At 50.4% G+C, this 27,085-nt stretch overlaps 1 protein-coding gene across 1 annotated transcript in view; it reads right to left on the bottom strand.

The window, feature by feature from the left end:
- Positions 1 to 27,085, bottom strand: part of afg2a (AFG2 AAA ATPase homolog A) — a 68,053-nt gene that overhangs the window by 494 nt on the left and 40,474 nt on the right. Inside the window, exon 16 of the mRNA XM_062475963.1 lies at positions 9,886 to 10,050. Coding sequence (XP_062331947.1) covers positions 9,886 to 10,050 — 165 coding nt within the window. The remainder of the gene's footprint in view (positions 1 to 9,885; positions 10,051 to 27,085) is intronic.

The raw sequence follows: 27,085 nt of genomic DNA, 5'->3' as shown, positions 1-27,085 counted from the left end.
CAGACAGGAAACACACTGAGGTCAGACACGCTGAACACAAGGCAGCGTGCTAACACAGTCTGATAGGGTTATTACTGTGTGGTTGTGAGCATCCCGAGTTAAAAAAGGAACACGGTTACCACGACACAGTGAACTGTAAAATACATTTGAGATTATCCAACACTTTGACACGTTAGTGACAATAAAGATTGTGAGTTTTACCTCATTTTAAAAAAGGACAACATTTGAATACCGTTGAGTATTTCTTCGAATAAACGCCGCCCTCGAATAAACGCTGCACCAAAAATAAACGTTGTGTAATAAACGCCGCCCTCGAATAAACGCTGCACCAAAAAAATCTGAAAACGGTTATTTAATTGGTTAAATTCAACCCCAGTATTTATTACACATGTACATAACTTTCTGTTTGAAAGCTAACGTGTATGAACGTTTCGGCATGCTGCTTCAGATTTCTACACAATGTAGAACACCTGTATTTGAGACAGTTGTACTACCAACGCACACCTAATTGATAGCCAATGAGAAAGGGAGTTGCCGCACTCATAGACCAACAAAGAATAGACAAGGAGGTCAGCGGTAGTAAATGAAACCTGCGTTTTTAGCTGCACGATTCATTTGTCACAATGTCAGCAACGAAGTTGTCTATGGCTGCACTGCAGCTACAATTCACGAGATCACCCGTACTAATTAAACGCCGCCCCTCGAATAAACGCCGCCCTCAAATAAACGCTGCACCAAAAATGAACGTTATTTAATAAACGCTGCAGTGTTTATTTGAAGAAATACGGTAAGTAATTTCCTGGACTGCATTACCATGTCTACACTCTGGTCGAGTAATTTGCTGAGTTTACATTCTTGGCATAATTCAAGTATTGCCCAAGCTCAACTGCAATATCACTCCCTAGTACTCCAGACCAACAGACCCTGGTCCCCCAGAACCAGACCCCTACACACGCACACACACACACCTGGGTTCTGGAGGGGTGGGGGCCAACTGAGACCTTGCGCCTCTCTTCACAGCAGAATACTGTTACCTGCAACGGCTGCAAATGCTCTGAATGTATTTCAGACTGGGTAGAAGGAGTCACATGGACGGTGAGCTCACACATTCCCTTGGTGAACTCCCCCGTTCCCAGACAGGCACTGCACAGACTAACCCTAACCCTGCAATTAGCTGGCCTCGACACACAACGTTCTGACTATAGGTACTGCTGTGTGGTTAGTGTAATGTTAATGTACAGTGTTGGCTGACTAGCAGAAACCGTCGAGCAGAGGAGAGAAGTGGGAGGTCAGTTCCTGTTGAGCTCATCGCTCGACGGAGGCTGCCGACAAAATGGCCGACCTGAGACAAGTATAGTCGGTTTGTAAGCATGAGAGACACGCAGAAGCTTTGCATGACAAAGTTGTTAATATTTGGGAGTATTGTATTAGTATATGTATTGGTATGATCTTTCAAAGGTTTCCGAGTTAGGTTTGTACTGTCTTTCTCTGGTTTCCTCCCTCTCCCTCCTCTCACTGTCTTGCAGTCTTCTTCTGTGTCCTGTACGTTTTTTCACAGTCAACCAGAAGAGAGGAAACTGATATCCCACTTAGGCAAGCCTTTCCAGTTCCGGCAAGGATGGCAACGTAATTCCTATGACCCGAGGGCTGAGCAGAGTAAAAACAATGAGGACAACTGTGTCTTTCATGTAAATCTGTGGTTTGATCCTGAAGGGACGAGCCAAAGAACTGGCTGGAGAAGAGAACGGGGAGGGTGAGGTGTGCGGGCGGGTGGGCGAGCTACGTAGCCGTGGCAGGTGTGGCACAGATGTCAGGACATCATATTCAGCTTTGTGTTAGACCAACTGAACAACATGATTTAGCTTTGTGTTCAGGGAGTCAGGTGGCTGAGCGGTGAGGGAGTCGGACTAGTAATACGAAGGTTGCCAGTTCGATTCCCGGTCATGCCAACTGATGTTGTGTCCTTGGGCAAGGCACTTCACCCTACTTGCCTCGGGGGAATGTCTGTCTGTCTGTACTTACTGTAAGTCGCTCTGGATAAGAGCGTCTGCTAAATGACTAAATGTAAATGTGTTAGACCAACTGAACAACATGATTCAGCTTTGTGTTAGACCAACTGAACAACATGATTCAGACAGAAGACACAAACTCTGGCTCATGTTTGAGGTTTTTGCGTCACTCAGATTATTAAGTATGTATTTAGTATTATGTTTCCATGTATTATGTACATCAAACAAATACAATCATTGTGGACTTGAACTTTTTCCCTGGACAGCAGGGACATGGGCCTCAATCCCATGACTCAACTGCAAATTATTTCGTTGTTTACTCCTCTACCCCCCACCCAGTCACACACACACACACACACACACACACACACACACACACACACACACACACACACACACACACACACACACACACACACACACACACACACACACACACACACACACACACACACACACACACACACACACACACACACACACACACACACACACACACACACACACACACACACACACCTCCTTCTTTATGAGGGCAGTGGGGTGAGAACACTCCAGTGTTTTCGGTGCATGTTTGCCTTTGTGGCTTTCTGGAAACGCACACGGTAAACAGGCCGAGCAAAACAGCCCGTTTGTTTGTAAACGTGGAGGCATGTGCAGCCTGGAGCCAGCGAACAGCCCTCCTGAAGCGGGCCCCTCGCAGGAAACTGCAGACGCACAGAAACCAAGGGGGCCAAGCTTGTGGCAGGCCGCCTAAGTTATGGATCGAGGTTTTATTGCAATGCAGACCTTATTTTTCATTCCCTTCATAAATTATGTCAGCAATCACTTAAATATACGGAGGGCCGGGTGGGTGATGTGGCTGGTGCGGGGACCTGACGGGCGACAGCCGTCGTAAAGTGGGAGCGAAAAATTTGGAGGTGTTTCACCGTGTGGTGGGGGCGAAGGACTGATTTAAACGCGTCTAATTAATTAAACGTAAAAGAAAATAAAGTCAAAGTGTTTGTGTGACAAATAACCACAAGGTAACTGGAAGCCTCGCAGTACACATTGTGGACGTTTTTTTTCATAGCTCAAAAATAGTTTTGCGGCATCTCATGCAACGGGAATAACTTGCAGACTTTTTTTCCGATAGACCTATCATAGAGCTCAACTCGAGTAATAATGATGTTTTGATTTAGCAGACAAGCTACACCCAATTCCAGTCGTGGAGGGATCCTACACGATCCTTCTGCCAGTCAAACGACCACAGTGAGCTGGCCTGGGAGCAGTTTGGACCGCAGTGATTCAGGCAGGACGCAGGAGAGGGATGGACACACTCCTGAAACGCTGCCGTCTCCTCCTGCTCCGACCACACGCTTGTTTCCACTCACTCCTCGCTGCTTTTAACCCTGGACCAATGAGCTCTGAAACGCACACACGCACACACACAGGCATGCACGTATGCTTGTCCACACACATACACACACGCATGCACGCACAATTTGAAGAAATGATTGTGGAGGCCACTGAGCGTCTGTCATCATATTTCCCCAATGGTAAGAAGCGAGGGTAGGGTGCAGTCAGTGGAACACCATAATGATACGTTCCTGCAGTTCGCTAGTCACATTGAGGTCAGTTCTTTGTTGGTTCTTTCATTGGAAGGGGCAGGCAGAGTCATTAGGGAAACGGAGGACCAGGAAGGCCTGTCCTCCACAGTGGCCCCTGGTGCAGGAAAGAAGATCTTGGCAGAGAGGTTGTTAAACAGGGGATGACATCAGAGTTTTCCCCAGAGTTGGAGGCTGGCTCATTAGCAGGCTACACCAGCCTGGCTAGGTTACAACAGTAGCCTGGCTAGGCTACATCACCCCTGGCTAGGCTACATCAGCCCTGGCTAGGCTACATCAGCCCTGGCTACGCTACATCAGCCCTGGCTACGCTACTTCACCAGCCCTGACCCTAACCCAGTCCTGCTCTCTGGCACACATGAAGCCAGACACGGGTGTGTGTGGGTACAGAAGCACTCTCTCTCAAACACACACACAAATATACTTTTTCATTGCAGCATGTTGCACAAATACGCAAGCCTGCGCATGCACGAACACACACTGCACAAACTCTCACATTTATATACTCAAACATACTCTCACTAACACATACATGCACAGGTATACATGCAAACACACCACATAAACACACACACACACACAGACACACACACACACACACACACACTGACAACAAACACACACTCTCTCTATGCCTGCGGCCTCTTATAATCAGGCTGTGTTCCAGCTCTAGGGATGATATTGGCTCCTAGCAGTGCTCTTAAGCAAACGCCAAAATATTGACTGCATCCTCCTGCCCTGCCCCCCCCCCCTCCCCACCCTCCAGGAGAGAGCCACACTGCATCCAATTTTCAGAGAGGAAATTAAATAATATACAAATCAAACGGCATGGGGCCAGGGCCCCGGACAGAAATAAAAACGTTTCATCCTCGAAAAAAAAAGGCAAAGAGGAAGTGTCTGCAGTGACAGGATGCTGCCAAGTACAACAAGGCCAGACCACAGTCCCATGTGAAACCTCTTTAAGATTACAAGGCAAGAGGGGGCGGCTGGTTTAAGGGGGGTGACGGGGACGCGTACGGGGACGGGGGGGGTGATGGGGGGGGGGTGACGGGGGTGAGTGCAGAATGGAAACATGGCACACAACCATAAAAAGAGAGTGAGGGGTGAAGGTGGAGGTTCTTGGCAGGGATCTGCCGGAGGAATTCAGATTCCATAGAAAACACGGTTGATTTACTTGGTTGTTGCTTGCTGGTTCTCTGCAGTGTGGGGCCAGGCAGGTTGAAGAAGCCGGCAGGAACCATCTTTGGACAGAAACTAAACTTCCCTTTGAAGATCAGTTTTTTTAGTGCATGGAGGCATCTACCTACCCAGAACCTCTTCCATTACCTACTACATTCGATTCATTTTAGCAGATGCTTTTATCAAAAGCGACATGCAAGTAATGCATTCAGAAAGTACAGCAGAAGATCAAGGATCAGAAGTGCATATGTAGTTGATAATAACAGTATTTCCAGAGTCAAGGAATGGTCTGAATTTACCAGTAACAGTGCAGAGTCACGTCTCAGCCAGGAGGCATGGTGCAACAACATCTGAGGCTGGGGAGAGAGGCTGGGGAGAGGGAGAGGGAGGCTGGGGAGAGGGAGGCTGGGGAGAGGGAGAGGGAGGCTGGGGAGAGGGAGAGGGAGGCTGGGGAGAGGGAGAGGGAGGCTGGGGAGAGGGAGGCTGGGGAGAGGGAGAGGGAGGCTGGGGAGAGGGAGAGGGAGGCTGGGGAGAGGGAGGCTGGGGAGAGGGAGGCTGGGGAGAGGGATGCTGGGGAAAGGGGAGGAGGAGGCTGGGGAGAGGGAGAGGGAGGCTGGGGAGAGGGAGAGGGAGGCTGGGGAGAGGGAGGCTGGGGAGAGGGAGGCTGGGGAGAGGGAGGCTGGGGAGAGGGAGGCTGGGGAGAGGGGAGAGGAAGGCTGGGGAGAGGGAGAGGGAGGCTGGGGAGAGGGAGAGGGAGGCTGGGGAGAGGGAGAGGGAGGCTGGGGAGAGGGGAGAGGGAGGCTGGGGAGAGGGAGAGGGAGGCTGGGGAGAGGGAGAGGGAGGCTGGGGAGAGGGGAGAGGGAGGCTGGGGAGAGGGAGGCTGGGGAGAGGGAGGCTGGGGAGAGGGAGGCTGGGGAGAGGAGAGAGGGAGGCTGGGGAGAGGGAGGCTGGGGAGAGGGAGGCTGGGGAGAGAGGCTGGGGAGAGGGATGCTGGGGAAAGGGGAGGAGGAGGCTGGGGAGAGGGAAGCTGGGGAGAGGGAGGCTGGGGAGGAGGAGGCTGGGGAGAGGGGAGAGGGAGGCTGGGGAGAGAGGCTGGGGAGAGGGAGGCTGGGGAGAGGGAGGCTGGGGAGAGGGAGGCATTTGGGGTAAGATAGCACCTGCATGAAGGCATGAGCCCTGCAGTGCTGTGTTGGGGGGAAAACAGGGCCTGGCTTTTAAGGGCATATTTGTCCTTGCCCGTTAATCAGCGGAATGAAAGCGGCACATTCTCTCCGGCCCTGAGAAGGAGGGATGGCATGTTTAGTAAACAAGCCTGCACTGCTCTGGGGGGAGTGGAGCCGCCACACCACAGCTCTGATCAGGCCCCTGTCTGTTTGCCCTTCACGTGTGTGTGTGTGTGTGTGTTGGGGGGGTATGAGTGTGTGTTGTCTGCGTGCAGGTTGTGTGTACATGTGGGTTGTATGTATGTATGTGTAAATGTGTGTGGACGCGACTACATCTTTATGTTTTGGGGACAGGTACAGCTCAATGGAAGAGCCTCTAACTGCAGAACAAGAGAGTTCAGGTTCCCTGTCTACGGGTTGCTTTGGATAACAGCGTTCTCTGCAGGAACACGTTATATTTAGTTTCATATTGGATGTGGTTTAGGCTAGGAATAGTCCTTGGCTATGTTATGTATGTGTCATCCTAGATAAGTACAGCAAGACTAAACACAAACTACACAAGACATTGTGAGCGAGACAGCACACAGTCATATTATGCCTTCACTGAAGGTTGAAGCCCAGTCACAACTAATGCCTGGTCACAGTAAGAATACACAAGCTGCAACTGTTCTCAGGACCGAGGTCCATTCAACACCAACACCCACTGTCAGACAAAACACCCTACACATTCCCTCCACTGACTCCGATTTTGGGTCACATTCGGACACGCCACTGTGGTGTGAAGCTGCTGTGGACTGATTAGTCTTTTGAGAACGTAAGGACTGAACGTAAAATACCGTTGCAGCCATATGCAAAATGTACAGAATCTAATGCATTAAATGCGATTAATATGCAAAGTAGGACCTGCACTGAATCGCTAGCTTGAACGCTACTTAGTCTTGTATAGGCTACAGATGCAAATGGCATGAGTGCGAGTTGGAATCGCAGACTGGTCCATCTCGCTGACATCTGCGACGAAACATGACGCGTCGGCGATCGCGTCTTTGATAGTTCATACAGAGCCCGTCTACGGAGACATTCTCTGGTTCATACATTGCAATCGTCGGCCACGGAAGCGAGCTCCGACTTGCCTACGATTTCGGGCTTTTGTCGGCGATCGCCAACATCTCTAACACCTAGGCTTCAAACGTACGCTAGCACTACTTAGATTACCTCTCCAGTACGGTAGCTAACGCTAGCTTGAACACTACGTAAAACAACACCTCCTATAGGGAAACTAACGCTAGACTGAACGCTACTTAACGTACCATATCCATTTCTGAAGCTATGCAGGCTAGCGTTAGTCTTCAAACGCAGGCTAGCTTGAACTCAACTTAGAAAACACCTCATGTAGCGAAGCTAACGCTAGCTGGCAGGGCCTCAGGTCTGAACTGTGGCTGCAGGGAAAGGTAGGCCTCTCTGTGCAGAGTCAGAAACCTCAACGTTCCTGTCAGGGCTTGATCACAAGGTAAGAAGAGTAGATGAGCGCCTTCCCATCTTGGTGACAACACAAGGCAATTACGGCATCAAATGTTGCTTCTGTTGAGAGGAGATGGACGGGGAGGGGGGCAGTAGCAGTTAAGGTGTGTGTGTGTGTGGGGGGGGCAGGGGGGGGTGGAAACCAGATGTCACTCTGGGCAAGTATCCTGTGAGGATGGGGGTGGGGGGAGGAAGAGGTGATTTCAACAAGCGACTACACCTCCCCTGCAGTCTCAGTTCCCAGGAATGTAATTAAAGTCAGTGCTTCAGATAGACAGACCGCCGTGACTGAGGCGTCACCTGAGCCCCCGACCTCCGACCCCCGCTTGTCTCCCTGCCTTCCTGTCTGACTACCTTTCTCTCCGCTGCCTGCCTGTCTATGTGCCTGTCTTTCTGCCTGTCTGTCTGTCTGCCTGCCTTTCTGTGTCTGTGTGCCTGTCTGCCTGCATGCCCATGTGTCTGTCTGTCTGTCCAGATAGACCACCTCTGCCCACCCCGACAGGGAAGGTAAAAGCAGGTACTCAGGGACAGACAGACTGGAGTCCTGCCAAGTGTGTTTACAGACATGCAGCTCAGCCCAGGATCCTCCTGGGGCCCTTCAGGTGATGGAGACGGGGAGAGAGAGACAGAGAGAGACAACTGAGGGAGAGGGAGAGAGACAGAGAGAGACAGACTAAGGGAGAGGGAGAGAGACAGAGAGAGACAGACTAAGGGAGAGGGAGAGAGACAGAGAGAGACAGACTAAGGAGAGGGAGAGAGAGAGAGACAACTGAGGGAGAGGGAGAGAGACAGACTAAGGGAGAGGGAGAGAGACAGAGAGAGACAGACTAAGGGAGAGGGAGAGAGAGAGAGAGACAACTGAGGGAGAGGGAGAGAGACAGAGTGTGTGAGAGAGACAGAGAGAGAAAATGAAATTGGACTCTGGTGAGTGGTCTCCAATTCCAATAAGAGCATTGATTGGTGATTTACGAGGTTTCCTTATCAAGCTAACTCCCTGGAAGCAAGGAATCCATACACCACCTCCTGCTCGCACAACAAGCCCCCTCTCCACCGTCTCACCTCCAGCCCTGCCACCTCCAGCCCTGCTACCGGTTAACCAGAGACATGTCAGTGAAAGCATGCTACTCCAGGGTGTCAGTTGTGTTTCAACACCCAGATGAGTAACACCTGATATCCCTGTTTGGGCTTCCTGTGCATACCTCCTTCAGGGTCATTCCACCAAGAGAGGACCTTTTACATTTTGAAAAGTTACATTTGTTTTTCTATTCTATGTTAAACTTTCAGAAAAAGGTATTGTGTCATTTCAGGATGTTAAATTATTTTAATTAAGAGCAATTTATTAATGTGTATGCAACGTCAACCCTGTTAGACACTTACATGATAGTTTGAAATAGATTTAAATACAGATGTTTCCATAGCGAAGCTGCTTCTAGAGGAGGGGGGGGGGGGCAGGTTGTACATGAAGGGGGTTAGATAGACTGGGTGTCAGTTAGACTGAGTGGCAGTTAGACTGGGTGGCAGTTAGACTGGGTGGCAGTTAGACTGGGTGGCAGTTAGACTGGGTGGCAGTTAGACTGGGTGGCAGTTAGACTGGGTGGGAAAGGGGTGTATATTTGAAGGATATTACTCCTATGTGTTTGTGCGTTGATTCATCTCCTAATAAGGGCATGTGGACATGCATGTTTTTAATCAGTTCCCCCAGAGATAAATCTGTAGCTCAACAATGTGTGTGTGTGTGCCAATGTGCGTGAATGTGCTTTGTGTGTACACGTGCTTCTGTATGTGCTTTGTGCATGTGTGTATATGAGCTAGTGTGCATGTGTGTATATGAGCGAGTGTGTGTGTACGTATGCTAAAGCTTGTGTGTGTACGCACAAGCAGTAAAAAAAAAATATATATTTTCTCTGTATTAAAGAAGGGATGTGGTTTGTGATGGGACACGATTCCCTTTCAGTCCAGACAAAAGCTGTGTTGAAATGGATGTGCTGGTGTACTCCGACTCTGCTGTTAGCTGGGGATTACACGTAAGGGTTGTGTCTGGGCATGTGCAGAAGCCCATTTAAATATAACAGCCTGGTGGACAACACTAGTTAGTTTTTTTCTTCCCTTGTTCAATTCAAAAGGTCCTTCAAAAGCCAAATCCAACTGCTTTTTCCTGAATAGAGATGTGGGCTAGCTGGAGCAGATTCACAAGCGTTGTGTCCCCGTCAGGGCAAGGTGACTCACACAGGACGGAGCCGTGTTTGTGCTCTGGTTTCAGGTCCACTGTGAGGCAGCGCCTTGCTGCAGCCCAGACACAATAGAGCCTGCACGGCAGGCAAACAACATCCCAACCACAACACCTGGTTTCCTGTAACGGTTAAAGGCGATGTGTCCGGTAAAAACACAGGCCGCTCCGCGTGCCCTCACCTCGGCACCCGAGTACTTCTCCGTCCGGGTCACCAGCTCGTCCAGGCTGACGTCCGGGCCCACGGGCATGCTGCGGAACTGCAGAGAGAAGATCTCCCGGCGCGTGGCGGCGTCTGGGAGGGGCACGTAGACAATCCTGTCCAGACGACCGGGTCGCATCAGGGCCTGGGAGACAGAGGTCAGAGGTCAGAACCTAGTAGTCTCAGAAGCTGTAGAACATGACCCTAGACAGAGAACCAGAACGTAGCTGTAGAACATGACCCTAGACAGAGAACCAGAACGTAGCTGTAGAACATGACCCTAGACACAGAAGCACAGCTGAGCTTTCATTAGAGCTGAGTCTGAATGAGGCCTCACAGAGACATGTGACAGGAAGCAGTGTGTGCAGCACACTGCTTCCTGTCAGCCATTCCAGCTCCTCTACAAGCCGTATCTCGGTGACCTTTGACACCTCGCTGGTGCACCAGACGCCACCGCCTCTGATGTGACAGAGACAGACGACAGCGCTGTCCGTCCTGCATGATGATCTCTGAAGGGTAGTTAGAGCAGATAATAACCTTCGAACTCTGTTTACGTCTCTGTCACATCCCTCCCCAAAGCCTGTGGATACACCGAGGCCTTTCAAGCCCAGAAACTTCCTTCCCTTATGTGTGTGTATATATATATAGATATAATTGTTTTTTTAAATCTGTCTACGCTTTGCAATGTGGAACGTTTGAGAGGGGAAAACATCAGCAAACACAGGTACTGTATCTTTCCTTGGGTAACCACAACACAGCGCTCACTAACAAAGGGAACACTTTCTTTTTTCCCCTCTGATTCCTCCTGCATGGGCTCTGCCAACAGGACCCAGAAACAACAAAGCGACCGAGTTCAGCTGGGTGATAGTCTTTAACCCTCGTGCTGCCTTCGGGTCACATGACCCAAAGGTTCATAACGAACCATCGTTGTGTTTACCCAATTTTACCCAATACAAAAACAAATTAAAATAATTTTCTTTTAACCTTCGCAATGTGGGGGGTCTGAGACAGCCCAACGGTTAAAAGAAAAGGCTTCACTTTGTCTTTGTATGCGGTAAATCTGTCGCAATACGACGGTGGGTCACAATGACTGATGGGTCAGAATGACCTGATGGGTCAGAATGACCCGAAGATAACACAAGGGTTAAAGAGGATCTTTATGAATGAGATCTTTATCAGTATCAATTCCTTAATTGTATTCGTCTAGCAGACGCTTTTATCCAAAGTGACGTACAGATAACTAAGAAATTACAGCAGCAAAAATCAAGGATTGGGAAGTGTAATGGTCGGACAGTAACGGTGTTTTGGGAGTCGAGGAACGGGTTTCACAGGCTCAGAGCAAAGAAACCACATCTAGACTACCAGGCACAGAGCAACAGTCGTACCTCAACTACAGTGCAACAGTAACAAGTCAACGGCTGTATCACACGGCACGAAGCAGGCAAAACGGCGCCATGTCTGAAGTGCAACATCAAACGCTGGGATCTTCGGACCCCAGGGCTGCGAAGGAAAATCATAAAGATGCTGGCAGCAGGATCGTACACTCGATGACACGTCTGGGACAGAAATACGGGAGTTGGCCCTTCTCTTGCATGGCTCTTCTCACGAGGGGGGGAGGGAGGGAGGGCGAGGCGGAGGGGAGGGAGGGGAGAGAGGGTTGTTTGTCACCGCAGGCCCAGCCAGCTCCGCTGTGGACGTGCCAGGGACACTTCCTCTGCCGTTCTCCCTGGAAGAATGTGGTGGCCGCACGCAAACCTGCCGACCTCGATTACGCACGCACACACTCACACGCCTGCACACACACACACACGTGCACACATACACACACACACACACACGCCTGCACACACACAGACACACGCCTGCACACACACAGACACACATGCCTGCACACACGCACACACACGTGCAAACATACACGCCTGCACACACACACACACACACACACATGAACACACACGCACACACACAGCCTACATAGTTTCGGAAAAACAATACTGAGGGGAAGATACTGAACACTGACATTGATTTTAGATACAATATGTAACACCCCATTATGGGAACCTTCCTTGCATGCAAAAAGCTGGATCCTCTATGCAAAGCTGCTGTTTGACTCGTCAGTGTGTGTGCACTCGTCCAGCCTTCAGTCCCACAAACGACAATCTCACAGACGACAGTCTCAGCTCCCAGACTGCTAAACTCGTCTGACTGCCCCGGAGGCAAAGAAAGAGCTGTTTTTTCTTTCTTTTTCTCAGCAAGAGCAGGGGCCCATCCATCACTTAACAAGATACACGTCCTGTTTTCAAGGATCCGGGGGAGTGGGTGAGGGGGGGGCAATTGAGGAAAGGGGGAGTAGAAGAAGGAGGAGGGGGTAAAGTGAAGGGGGAAGAGGAGCAAGGGGGGAAATGAGGAAGGGGGGTGGATGGATGGAGGGAGGGAGGGGGGGTTGAGGGGGGAGGGGTGGACTCAGGCGAGGGAGGGGGAACCCCAAAAGACAAATACTTGGCTGGCATGTGAAGCGGGCGTTGACATCTTCCTGTCACTCGAGCAGTGTTCCACCTGAGCGCATGAGGACTGTAACACGTCCAGGAAGCACCGACGCACGCTGCCGGACACTGGCTAGATCTTTCAGTAGGTTCCACTGGGAGGGGAAAACAGGATTTACACTTTACAACTGTCATATAACTACGATGGAACAATTCTGGTGGCCATAGAGTTCTTCGTCTCATACTAGGATTAATGGCTCGATAGAAACTGCTAGAACAACAACAAAACACACTTGCATTATCTATCTGACTTCCAGATAGTTTGCACCACAACTCAGCAGCCTGCTGTTGGGACGAGCGCAGCAGCCTGCTGTTGGGACGAGCGCAGCAGCAAGCCACACAGACCGCAGTCAAGTCGACTGTGGCTGCGCCTGCAACCAGCCAAGCTGATCACAACAGAAAGCTGGAGCTGCAGGTTTGACTGTGGATAACAACAACCGTCATTCCAGACATCTTTCTCGAGACACGATCATCCTCTACTGACAGATGGCTTCCTGTCCCTGAAGGTTCCCTCCACTCTCTAACCAGCCAGGAATGCACCTCGTCCTCAGCTTTGCTGTGTTTACTAAGGGACGGACACTCCAGCTACAAACTCCAAGCTTGCTGGTTAGCTAGCTGGCTATTCAACTGGCTGGCTGGCTGGCTGGCTGGCTACCTGGCAGGCTTGCCTGCGGGGACATGAATGTAGTCTTGCCCAGAGGCATCTTCTGTATGCGGTTTCCTAAACCTGTCAGTCTACAATCTGCAGAGGCCCTGGTGAGTCACTTTGGAAGCAAGCCACCAGGCTGGGGCTGCCTCGCTGGGGCTGCCTCGCTGGGGCTGCCTCGCTGGGGCCCAGGGGGGGGGGGAGTAGGAGACGAGAAGACAGGCACAGGACAGGAGGGTGGGCAGGTAAGAGGGTGTTGATGCCAGGAGAGGGTGGAGAAAGGTTTGAGGCACGTAGCGAGTTGGGAGCAATGGAGAAAGGAGGGAAAGAAAGAGGAGGGGAGAGGAGAGAGAGAGAAGAAAGAGAAGGGGAGACAGAGTGACAGAGCGGGAGGAAGGGAGACAGAGAGAAGGGGAGACAGAGTGACAGAGAGGGAGGAAGGGAGAGAGAGAGAAGGGGAGACAGAGTGACAGAGAGGGAGGAAGGGAGACAGAGAGAAGGGGAGACAGAGTGACAGAGAGGGAGGAAGGGAGAGAGAGAGAAGGGGAGACAGAGTGACAGAGAGCATAGTTGGAATTGGTTCAAGACTGAGAGGCTTGCCCTTGAGTCAAACTTGCATCCGGCAGGCAAGGCCACCATGTCCAACCAGCTCTCTGGTTAACCCCTTCCTGTCCAATCAGCTCTCTGGTTAACCCCTTTCTGTCCAATCAGCTCTCTGGTTAAACCCTTCCTGTCCAATCAGCTCTCTGGTTAACCCCTTCCTGTCCAAGCAGCTCTTTAGTTAACCCCTTCCTGTCCAATCAGCTCTTTAGTTAACCCCTTCCTGTCCAATCAGCTCTTTAGTTAACCCCTTCCTGTCCAATCAGCTCTTTAGTTAACCCCTTCCTAGCCAACCAGCTCTCTGGTTAACCCATTCCTGTCCAATCAGGTCACTGCTCTAGTTAACCCCTTCCTGTCCAATCAGCTCTTTAGTTAACCCCTTCCTGTCCAATCAGCTCTTTAGTTAACCCCTTCCTGTCCAATCAGTTCTTTAGTTAACCCCTTCCTGTCCAATCAGCTCTTTAGTTAACCCCTCCCTGTCCAATCAGCTCTTTAGTTAACCCCTTCCTAGCCAACCAGCTCTCTGGTTAACCCATTCCTGTCCAATCAGGTCACTGCTCTAGTTAACTCCTTCCTGTCCAATCAGGTCACTGATTCACAGCTCACCCTTCCTGTCCTCTTCTTTGCACCACAAATAACCTATAGGATAGGATACTAAAATAAAAAAGTATGGATCAACAGTTGTACACACTGCAGTGTGGTAAACACAGAGTGACAGAGTTAGAACGCTGCACTTCTGATCCTTAATCTTCTGTGTACTTTCTATGTGCAGTATTTGTATGTCGCTTTGGATAGAAACAAGCGTGTGTTTATGTGTGTGTGTGTGTGTGTGTGTGGGCTGACAGTGTGAACACGGACACAGCTGCTGAGGTAGTTAGGTCTCCTACCCACCCTGTCCAAACAACCTCCTACTGCCTCACAGCCCTGCAAACAAAATGGCCGCTGACAAGAAGTGCCTCATTCCTATTTTGATAAAGAGGAGGAAAGAAAAAGCTGTTAGACACACAAATAAAAGGCTAAGTGGACCGAGTGGAAGTGGGCCACCAAACAAGGTGAGGAAAAGCAGAGCAAACGATGCAGGTCCATGGTGAAATGTCTCGTCATTGGAGCACGGAATAAAATAGCAGTAAAACGACTGCCATAAAATCCATGTATGTTTGCTTTATAAAGAGGTGTTTCCTGTGAGCTGTCCACAGTTCCCAGTTTCTTCCTGCTGGCTGAGCGCTGGGCGTGAACCCGTCTGGTTTCTATAACCCAGCATGGAACAGTGCGGAGGCGACATGTAGCGTGCGCTCAGCACCAAACACAACCTCTCCAGGGAACACGGCACAACTGTCCTGTCTCTCTCTTCACCCTCATTCTCAACGTGTTTCCCCCCCCTCTCCTCCTCCCTTTCTCCCCCCCTCCTCCCCCTGCTGTTCCCCACCTCCCGTCATGTACAGATGTATAAAGAGGGACTTCACAGCATCGATCTGCAATTACAGTGTGTGACACGTTTGAGATACCGTGTTACAATTCATGAATGTACCCAAGAGTAACTGTTGAAGTTGTCCCTCTACCACTACCACCACCATCATCATCATCCCCAGGTCAGTCTGATCAGCCCTCCACAAAAACGTGCACACACGTAACCACAGCCCTGCGCACGCACGCACGCACGCACGCACGCACACACACACACACACACACACACATAAACACAGCCCTGCACACACACAGTCTCTCCCCCACTCTCCTCTCACTCACATCCACTTGCGCGCACACACACACACATGCAGAGACACACACGCGTTGCACATAGACACACACACACACGCAAACATAAACACACACATTGCTGAGTGACAAGGCTGACTAGGGGAGATCAGTTTCCACTCCCGTGAAATCTAACCATCATCCTGTTTACCCTCTCCCCAAAGTGAGACTGCTGGCTGGGAGGTGTGTATGTGTGTGTGTGTGTCTGTGTGTGTGTGTATGTAAGTAGAAGAGGGAGAGATGAGAGAGAAGGAGAGAGAGCAAGAGAGAAACAGAGAGATGGTGGGAGATGACAGAGGCTGTTCTTTCTCTGTCTTCAAGATCCCTCCATCTTGTCTCCTACACCGGGTCTGAGCAGGAGCCCAGGAGCAGGGGGGGGGGGGGGCAGGGAGAAAGGAGAGACAGAGGGAGAGGAGGGAGAGAGAGACAGCAAGTAAAGAGAGGAGGGAGAGGAAAGAGAGGAGGGAGAGAGAGACAGCAAGTAAAGAGAGGAGGGAGAGGAAAGAGAGAGCATGCCAGACCAGCAGTGGTGGTTTAGAAGTGTGTGTGTGTGTGTGTGGGTGTAATTGTGTGTGTGTGTGTTGGGGGGCGGAGGGGAAGCTAGACCGGGGAAACCCTGTCAACAGGCTTAATTAAGGGGGGAAAAAGGAAGCAAATAAAGACTAGTTAAATGTGATTCACAAAATAGCAATTAGCCACCCAGTACTTGAACATCCTGAAAGAAAAGAGAATGCCCCTCCCTCCCTCCCTCCCTCCCTCCCCCACGCATGTGAAGACCTGTGTCAGATTTCGAGGAGACGTGGTCCACGTCCCCGGCCTGGCTCCAGCGCGGGATCGTAACTGAAGCGACGACAAACCTGTTCTGGTCCCAGCGGAGTGGCCGCTAGGTTTACCTGGCCTTTGTGTACACAACACCTCCGCCCATCCCGCTTCCCCCCCCGGCCTCACCTCAGAAGAGCTGTCCTGGCTCGCTGCCACGGCAACGCTGGGTGAACTGTTACTATCACTATCAAACAGCCTGGTAATCCAAACACCTGCATTCAACCCCCTACCCCTGTCTCTACCCCTATCTGCCCCCATCTCCACCCCCTCTCCCTCTGTCTCCACCTCTCTCTGCTGCCCCTCATCCCACCCCTCTTTGGCCCCCTCCCCATCTCCACCCCTCTCTGCTACCTACTCCCCCTGTCTCCACCCCTCTCTGCTGCCCAGAAACTGTAGCTCCAGGCAGTGTGTGTTCCTCAGGAATGGTGGATACCCTCTCTGTTGACAGCGCCAAGCCTTTTATGCTGAAAACACTGTATTCCCTTTCAGGCAGGGGTGTGTGTGTGTGTGTGTAGGGGGGGGGGGTGGAAGAGAGGACACCACCCCGATAGCCTCCAACAAACTTCAAACTCTCTTTACCCCCCCCCCCCCCCCCATCACCTGAATAAGAGGTAGAAGGGGAGAAAGAAACGGGAGCACAAAAGGGAGTGTAATGAAGACAGGGGAGAGAGGGAGCTGTGGGGCCGGGGCGAGAGAAGGAGCTTGTGGGGCCGGGGCGAGAGAGAGGGAGCTTGTGGGGCCGGGGCGAGAGAGAGAGGGAGCTTGTGGGGCCGGGGCGAGAGAGAGAGGGAGCTGTGGGGCGAGAGAGAGAGGGAGCTGAGGGGCGAGAGAGAGAGGGAGCTGTGGGGCGAGAGAGAGAGGGAGCTGAGGGGCGAGAGAGAGAGGGAGCTGTGGGGCGAGAGAGAGAGGGAGCTGTGGGGCGAGAGAGAGAGGGAGCTGAGGGGCGAGAGAGAGAGGGAGCTGTGGGGCGAGAGAGAGAGGGAGCTGAGGGGCGAGAGAGAGAGGGAGCTGTGGGGCGAGAGAGAGAGGGAGCTGAGGGGCGAGAGAGAGAGGGAGCTGTGGGAGAGAGAGGGAGCTGTGGGAGAGAGAGAGGGAGCTGTGGGGCGAGAGAGAGAGGGAGCTGTGGGGCGAGAGAGAGAGGGAGCTGAGGGGCGAGAGAGAGAGGGAGCTGTGGGGCGAGAGAGAGAGGGAGCTGAGGGGCGAGAGAGAGAGGGAGCTGAGGGGCGAGAGAGAGAGGGAGCTGAGGGGCGAGAGAGAGAGGAGCTGTGGGGCGAGAGAGAGAGGGAGCTGAGGGGCGAGAGAGAGAGGGAGCTGTGGGGCGAGAGAGAGAGGGAGCTGAGGGGTCTAGGAGCACCCGAGACGTCTGAATAAGGCCCAGATCCTGCCTCCACACTCCGACACGGTCACTTCCTGCTCCAGGTTGGGCCACCAGGACTTCCTGCCTGGCGCTGCTCCCAACACGGAGGAGGACAACAACAGGTGGCGCTTCCAGACAGGCATGTGAGAGGACACCTCACAAAGCCACAGGACCCCGCAGTGAATCAGGAGACAGACAGCCCTCTGCTCTAACCAGCACAATAACAAGCACCATTACAGCAGCACCGTCAGCGCACACACACATAAAACTAGGAGGGCTCTGTCTACCTGTATTTGCATGTTGCTTCGGATAAAAGTGTTTACTAAATACAATGCCAAATGTAAATGTAATGTTTCCTTCAAATGAGCTTGGCGCTTGGGAGGACAGGATGTGGCCAGGTATGTTTCCTGCAAGAGTCTGGAGGGCTAGTGGAGGTGTGGGGGGACCTGGTCTGAGAAGCCAGCAAAGCTGTCAAGCTGTTATTTACAACTGCCTTAACAACTTTATAGATTCCCCTGGAGGTGAACAGGAGGCCATGCTACTAAATCAAGCCTGGCAAAAGCCTTCTCCCTCCACAGCTACATTCATATTTTAAGAGCTGTGACTTTACAACGAGGAGGAACAAATGTGAGCCAATAAAGGCCCAACCTTTGACCCTTGACCCGTGTTGTTTCCCAGCCTGCCCTTTGATTATTAAGTATCTGAGAGGTTACCCCCCCCCCTCCCCACCCATTCCCCCCTTCTTCCTCCTCTTCCTCCACTCCCCCCCTATATTCTCCTCCCCCACCCTCCCTCCCTCTCTGCTTCCAGTGGGAGGAGGTGGGCGTCCTACTCAGCGCCAGTTCAAACATCCCCTTCCTCTTCAGGGGAAGCGTTTTATTGTGTTCCACCAAGATAATTGCCAATCCCTTTAAATGAAAGGGTTTTCTTGGTGCAGTGGTAATTACTAGATGCACAGTGAGGGTCTGGGGAGGAGGAGGGCACAAGGAGAAGAAAACATGACAGGCAGGTATTAAAATTCAGAGGGCGGAACAGGAAGGAAGTGAAGAAAGGGATGTGTTGAAACAGAGAGGGAGGGAGGCAGGCAGGCAGGCAGGCAGGCAGGCAGGCAGGCAGGGAGGGAGGGAGGCAGGCAGGCAGGGAGGCAGGGAGGGAGGGAGGGAGGCAGGCAGGCAGGGAGGCAGGGAGGGAGGGAGGGAGGCAGGCAGGGAGGGAGGGAGGCAGGTTTGATGAAAAAGGGAGGGAATCACTGTTTGGGGTTGAACGAGAGAAGGAGGGAGGGAAGGAGCAAGAGCTTGGGGTTGAGTGAGAGTGGGAGAAAGAGAGGGAGGGAGGGAAGGAAGAGTACGGGAGGAGAGAGAGAGGGAAGGAAGAGTACGGGAGGAGAGAGAGAGGGAGAGAAAGAGCCACTGTTTGGGGTTGAGGAGGGACATATTTATGGTCCGAAGGCTGGGTGTCTCTGAACAAGGCAAGCAGCCCTCAGTTCAGAGCTGAACATCTGCTCTCAGCCAAGGCCTTCCTTCTGCAGAGAGATTTATATGCTGATCTGAACTCTGCAGTAAATCACTGATCTTTTTTTTTGAGGGGGGGTACGACGACTTGAAACCATGAAATTCAATGCAGTGTATCTGAGCTGAGGGTGCTTTGGGCTACAGACATTACAAACAACACTCCTCATCAGACAGAGGTCCACCAAGGCTCAACAGGAAGTATTACAGAACCAGTTTTTAGTTCCTTAGATACTTCATAAATAATTCTCTCTATAAAAAAAAAATATAGAGAGAGAAGAGAGTGAATCAAGCAACCTAGTTTCAGGATAGAGCGGTGATGGAGGTTGATGGTGGGTTTTACAGCTCTGGTCAGGGTGGTGTGGGGCTCTAGCTGTGTGGTACCAGCTGGTGTCTAATGGTGTCTTGTCATTCGGAGTGATTTGCACCTCAGTCTCTTTACTTCCTCTCCACTCCCTCGCTCTTTACTTCTCCTTCAGATCCTCCGCATCTCTCCATCTCTCCTTCCTTATCTCTCCATCTCTCCCTACTCAGTGAGTTCAGGCTGGCTGGGTGTCAGTTGGGCCAGGGCAGCATTCAGAGCAGTGAGAGCCTGTGTTTGAGGGACCTTTCCCTCTGCTGCACATGAGAGATATGCCATTAGGCCAACATTCCCTCACTGTCCCAAAGTACAAATAATTAAGGTTTGGGAAAAGTAAAAAAAAAAAAAAAAAAACTAAAAACACAAAATAAAAGAAATCAAAAAAAAAGAAATGTTTCTAAAGTTTTGAAAGATATTTTGACAAAAAGTTTCAAAAAGTTGAAAATATATTTGCGATGAAAAAAAAAGGTACTTGATGAGTACCTAAACTGTACTCTACTCTGTTCTCCCTTTTACTGGGTGTGATAAAAAAAAGTAGCAAAACTGACAAAATATTTTCTAAAATGTTTTGAAAGGTTGAAAAAAAGTTTCTAAAGGTTTGAAATTTAAAATAAAAAAAAAGTTCCTAAAGGTTGAAAATATATTACCAAAAAAATAAATGTGTTTGCATCATTGATGAGTACTTTTCGTCAGCCCCGGGACAACAGGAGGTTAATTTGGGGCCTTGGTGTCCTGGTTATGTCCTGGTTATGTCCTGGTTATGTCCTGGTTATGTCCTGGTTATGTCCTGGTTATGTCCTGGTTATGTCCTGGTTATGTCCTGGTTATGTCCTGGTTATGTCCTGGTTATGTCCTGGTTATAACTTTGAGACGGTGTGTTTAAAAACCAGCACCGCGGCCTGGCCAGGGAAGCTGTCTACTGCACTTCAGAGACTTGATAAAAGGTGCACTTGTTGTCAGGCAGAGAGGAAGTGGGGGCCGCCGGGATGGGAGGGTCAAGGCGTCAGACAATAGCCCCACTCAGGAGGAAAGAGACCATCAGTTAAGATTTTTTCTTTCTTTTTTTTCCAGCAATTTGAGAAAGTGGAATCTGGACGAATTGGTGTCCTTTGACTTCCTATGGCATGAGTTATGTAGGGGCAGGGGGGGGGGGGGGGGGGGGGCTCGCCCTAATTGATACTTGCAGCTCTGGAGGGGGAGGGGTCAGCCCCTTAGCAGTGCAGAGCACCATTTCAGGTCAGACTGGCTGTCGCCATGGCGATGACTGAGGGAGTGAGCTATAGAGAGAGAGAGAGCAGAGAGAAAGAGACGGAAGAGAGATGGAAAGAGAGACAGTGTGTGTGAGTGAATGAGAGAGTGAAAGAGAGAGATAGAGAGAGAGATGGAGAGAGGGAAAGAGAGACAGTGTGTGTGTGAGTGAATGAGAGAGAGTGAAAGAGAGAGATAGAGAGAGAGATGGAGAGAGGGAAAGAGAGAGAGAGCGAGGACCCGGCAGCAGATATATAGAGTGACAGTCAGCGCCACGAGCTACACAACAGGCCCGAGCCACAAGGTCAGTGGTTCAAGCTAGCGCTGGAATTCATCACAACAGACCCGACAGATCCGAGGGCACTGGCACAGAAGATGACCAGTATATACAGACCGTTCCTGAACTCTGACCACAAATACTGTTAAAACGAATATTACTACTATGCGCGTCTGACCCGATATTCTGCTGTATATATATATATATATAATCTATAGTATAAAGTATATACAACACTATTTATAAGTTGCTTTGTAGAAAAGCATAATCTAAATGAGTAAAATGTAAAGTATTCCATACACCAGCACTATTGTAATCCACACTAATGTAGCTATCCTGTTCATCACACACAATGGCTGTATTACAGCATACATCTCTAAACCCCTTGTTTGTGCATCGGTTGAGTTAGGCTGTTGTAGTCCTTAGAATTTCCTTTCTATTGAGGCTTTTTACAAAGCCTAACTCACCACCACACAATTTTGTTTTTAATAATCAGTATTCCCTCTTGGCAGTGCCCAAGGCAGTGCCATAGCCAGCAGTTTTATGGAACAGCGGAGTCGTGGTTGAGTAATAATAATGTTTGTAGTTCCTCAATACAAAGAATACATCTAAAGTAATAAAAAATCATAAAATACATCAATAAGAAAATGATCATCCTTGATCCTGATTTCATGTTGTGTTTTTCTATTTGCACTAGTTGTGTGGGCTTTGGATAAAAGCGTCTGCTAAATAAATAAATGATACAAATGTCAAAATGTACTCCAATCAGCCAGTAAGTGAGACTAACATCCTGTACTTGACTGCAATGTCTTAGCTAGCATTCTCCTGACCTTGACAGTGTGTGTAACACACACCGGACATTGGTCTATTTCAGTGCTGGTTTTACGGTTAGCTCTTGGTAATAGAGCCATATTCTCTCAGGACTGCAGGGCGAGAGTGGGGGAGGGGTGCGGCCGCTATGGATAATGCATTTGACCAATATTGAATAATCCTATGCCGAGTTATCTGAAAGTCAGATGACACCGGTAAACATAGTTTATGACATGAGTCATGAGTCCGGAAATTCCCCAAAACTTACCCTCCTCCTAAGTGGGGTCATTGTTTACAATTTATAATAACGTAGCGTAAGCCTAGTAGTCACCTAAACAGATAACATCGCAATTTTCGCACCTGGCGTTTTTTCCGATTGATAGATTTGAATCCGTTAGGCTAGTTTCCGCTCGAATCCAAAGGCTAGTTTCAGCGTGGTATTACACAGGGTTAGCAGAATAACCTCTGACACGCTTTCTAATACGTAGCCTGCTGCTACAAAGTTGTTACAGGCTCCCCACTCCTGACTCTGTTGCCAGCAAACTCCACCTCTGATTGTGTAACTCACCGGATCTCAGTGATTCCCTCTGGCAAAAAATAAATCCTTGATTTCTAAAGATAGAGAAACTGGGCTATTTGCAAGCTGTCGAACATGTAATCTCTCAACCAACACAGATAAATCCAGAGTCGGTACTCATCCAAAAACAATCCACCTAATCTTGCTACTTTACACTCCATCTTTGTACCTACTAGTCAGAGCGTACTAGGCGGCATGAAAGTGAATTTAATATTCGCAATAAAGGCACATAAATTATTAATATTAACCATATTATGGATCAGTATTATGCAGTTTCACTCCACCGTACTGAGTGTTCCATCCTGTTGCAGGTATAGTTGGCAAGGTGTGAAACGATTTAAGTGATCAAAACGTAAGATAATGCGCTGCAGATGGTCTGTGTAATAATGTATTATCACTAGTGCATATTGGCATGCATATAAGCCATGAACCAGCACCATATAAACAAGTATAGACCCAGCTCATATCCTCGAACACACACACACAGACACACACACACCTGGCAGGATTCTTTCCTGCTCAGGCGTAGATTATCCCTCTAGAAGAATGGCTGGATCTGGGAGCTGTTTCCCCTCCCTTCTCTACCTCTCTCTTTCTCATGCTTTCTTTTCCTCTTTTTAATCCCTCTCTCATCTCTCTATCTGTACCTCTCCCTCTCTCTTTATCTACACCTCTCCCTCTCCCTTTATCTACACCTCTCCCCTCTCTCTTTATCTACACCTCTCCCTCTCTCTTTATCTACACCTCTCCCTCTCTCTTTATCTACACCTCCCTCTCTTAAGTTCTCCTTTATTTATCTCTTTCTCTACCTCCCTACCTCTCTATCTCTACATCTCTCTCCATGCTTCAACACAAGGTGAGGATCACAAAGAGAACACCTGGCAAACACGGATGTGGCCCTCCTCATCTCATTGTCTCTCCCCCCCCTCCCTCCCTCCCTCCCTCCCTCCCTCCCTCCCTCCCTCCCTCCCTCCCTCCCTCCCTCCCTCCCTCCCCAGAGCAGCTTTCTGCCCCCACAGCCGCAGGAATGGCAAACAAAGTTACCAGGAGGTGCTCTGATCCCCCTCCCCCCCATACACTCACACACCCACACACCCACCCCAGCTCCTCTTTCACACGCCAGGAAGTGACATTCAGACCAGGAGCTGCACGTACATGTTCCTCTCCTCCAGCAGCACCTCTGTCTGTGCGTGTGTTGGAGAGAGAGGGAGGGAGAAGAGAGAGAGCAGGGGGGAGAGTGATAGAGAGGGGGGAAAGAGGAGGGGAGAGTGACAAAGAGAGGGAGGGAGGGAGGAGAGAGGGGGGGAGAGGAGGGGGGAGTGACAGAGGGAGGGAGGGAGGGAGGGAGGAGAGAGCAGGGGGGAGAGTGATAGAGAGGGGGGGGGGGAAGAGGAGGGGGGAGTGACAGAGGGAGGGAGGGAGGAGAGAGAGAGAGCAGGGGGTGAGTGATAGAGAGGGGGGGAAAGAGGAGGGGGGGAGTGACAGAGAGAGGGAGGGAGGAGAGAGGGGGGGAGTGATAGAGAGGGGGGAGTGACAGAGAGAGGGAGGGAGGAGAGAGGGGGGGAATGATAGAGAGGGAGGGAGGGAGGGAGGAGAGAGGGGGGGAGAGTGATAGAGGGGGGGGAGTGACAGAGATAGGAAGGGAGGAGAGAGATAATCTAAACAGGACAGTCTACAGTGGCACACTATCTGACGACTGTGTCTGATCAAAAAACTACAGAAGCCATTCACTGTGTACAGACTCAGTGAGCACAGCCTGATTGTAGAAACAGGCTGACCCGGAGAGAGCCTGTATCTTTTTACGTGCCAATACAGCACTTGAAAATGAAAAGTTAAAAGGAGGGAGAGAGTGTGAGAGAAAGAGCTGAGAGACTAAAAAAGCATGAGGGGTGCAGAAAACGATCCCCCCTCTTTTTCCCCCCATTTCAAGTCTTTTCAGATCAACAACAACTCAGAAGTAGACGACAACTCGGGGGATGTAAGGCCTCGTTGTTCCCCAGCTTTCAAACACAGAGCATCAGACCCAGACATCCCAGCTCATTTGGAGTTAAGCGTGATTAAGTTCCTTTCACACATCCATACAGGTAAGCGGGCCCAGCGGCCCAGCCCCTCCCTGATCTGGGATCCTTTGTGAGGAGTCAGGATGTTGTTTGTCAGGATGTTGACGCAAGGTGAAGCCCCCACGGGCCCTCTCCTACTCCGGCTATCAGGGCCGAGCATCACCACAGCCTGCATGGGTACGGAGGAGGGTAGCCTGCCATGCAGGTCTGCCAGGAACAGGGGGGGAGGGGGGGCGGAGACAGTGGTACAGAGAGAGAGAGAGAGAGAGAGAGACAGTGGTACAGAGAGAGAGGGTGAGACAGAGAGAGAGACAGAGACAGAGAGAGAGAGAGAGAGACAGTGGTACCGAGAGAGAGGGTGAGACAGAGAGGGTGAGACAGAGAGGGTGAGTGAAAGGAGGAGAGACAGATGGGTTTCACATAAAGGTTGAGAACCTGACTTTGCTCGTTCCACCAAACAGCAGTTGGTATGATGAGGGACACATGAGCATGCCTGGCCTGGAGGTACAGTAGGTTGCTTCAGAGATCTGACCAGCAGAACCGCACCGTCTACACCGGCAGCATGCAGAGCTACATGAAGCCCACTCACACCGGGCCGCCGATCCAGGGAGAGTGGACCCATATTGGGGAAGGTCTGTATCAAGGCCCCCTCCTGGCATGGAGCCCCAGGCCAGTCTGGAGGGACTCCAGGAGAAGCTCTGGAGGAAGGAAGACCCTGCTGAAGCTTTCTGACTAATCCACAGATGCCACGGATCGAATCCACATCCTGCAGACAACAGACTGACACCTGACTGATGTGGCCACAGAAGGCTCTGCCATCTCACTTCCTGTTTACACAGAAGGCCAACTGCTGCGACGCACGAGGGAGGGAGAGAGAGAGGGAGAGGGGGGAGGGAGAGGGAGGAGTGGATGTGTGGGACAGGACTGGAAGGAGAGGGTGAAGATGGCCTCTCGTCTCTTTGTGGCATTTTTGTGCAGTAGGAAGGATGTGATAGCTTTACTGCACGGTCGAGTATTTATAACCTACAACCTTTTCAGAGGCCCTGCTCTGGACCGACCAGCACTCTCTTTCTGGGCCGCTCCGCGGCAGGCTGTGCTGTAATTCAACAGCACTCGCAGGCTTATAAATCTCTCACTGAGGGAAGTGTGGGTTCCTGTGCCTGCTAAGCCAACAGGGGAGGCAAGATGCCTTGAGAGAGCCTATTTGCCTGTCAAAATGAATCTTGGGTAACAGTTTGACTGGAGAAGGGCTTTTTTTATTGTAAAAAAAAAAAAGAAGATATTTGGGGGTTGCTGTGGTACATACCGTAAATAGCTAGACTTTCACGGCTAGAGATAAAATTCTGTGGGAGGCGAGCAAGGGAAACAGAAAGGACTGCACACCACAAACAAGTCATTTTGAGCTCTTGTTTCAAACTCAGCATGTTTCAGAGAAAGGGAGATTCATCATTGACCCAGCTCTCCCTTCCCCCTCCCTTTCTCCTTCTCTCTCTCCTCCTCCCTTTCTCCTTCTCTTCCTCTTTTAAACAACCTCTTCTCCATCTTTTACAAACTACCTCCCGATCTATGGCCTAGATTTTGTGAGGGTAAAACAGGGCTTGCATTGGCAGTTGCATCAAAGCCCTCACAATCAAATAATCCCTTACGGTTTAAATAAAATAATTTTCTTTCAAGATAGAGATATTACTCATCCCACTGCGACATCAGATTTAGATGTAAAGTAATCCACAAAAAGACTAACCAAGAACCAAAGTAGATTTGAAAAGGAAATCTCTGGCTGAACGCTGTTGAATCCATTTGAGTCCGTATCTCTGAAGCAGATTTTGAGTGGACGTTTCCCCTTCACCCCCACTGCCATCCCTCTCTCTCTAAATAACTCACTTTCCCCTTCTCAGCCCTCAGCTAAACATTCTTCAATCAAAAGGTGAGCTCTTGTTGCAGGAGAAGGAGAAGAGAGGTGAAGCCACTTTTCCAGTTGTCTCTGTGGATCTCTGTACTTCTTGGTGGGACTGTAAGCACTAACTCATGCGCACTGACAACCATATGGAATACTGCTCTGTCTGCAAACTCAGAGTTGTGTGTGTGTGTGTGTCGGTGTGTGTGTGTGTCGGTGTGTGTGTGTGTGTCGGTGTGTGTGTGTGTGTGTGTCGGTGTGTGTGTGTGTGTGTCTGTGTGTGTGTCAGTGTGTGTGTCAGTGTGTGTCGGTGTGTGTGTGTATTTCGGTGTGTGTCGGTGTGTGTGTCGGTGTGTGTGTGTGTGTCGGTGTGTGTCGGTGTGTGTGTGTGTGTCGGTGTGTGTGTGTCGGTGTGTGTGTGTGTGTCGGTGTGTGTGTGTGTGTGTGTCGGTGTGTGTGTGTGTATGTCGGTGTGTGTCGGTGTGTGTGTGGATATCCCAACAGACCATTTTCTCTGGTATCTCAATAAGAATGCAAACTTCTTCAGAGAGAGTCACAACACACTTTAACCAGCAATTTAAACATTTAAACACGGGTTTAGCTGCAGACGAAACCTCGAAATTGAAAGTCGGGCCTAAAATTATACCTAGCGTGTAACCTTAGCTTGTCTAACGCTAGCTTGTCTAACTAGCAGTTCTAACATTGTATGGCAATAAATC

The sequence above is a fragment of the Osmerus eperlanus genome, chromosome 13 (assembly GCF_963692335.1).
Source record: "Osmerus eperlanus chromosome 13, fOsmEpe2.1, whole genome shotgun sequence".
In the NCBI taxonomy this organism is placed as follows: domain Eukaryota; kingdom Metazoa; phylum Chordata; class Actinopteri; order Osmeriformes; family Osmeridae; genus Osmerus; species Osmerus eperlanus.
Note: the sequence above shows the minus strand (reverse complement) of the source record. Positions and strands in the feature narration are given on the sequence as shown.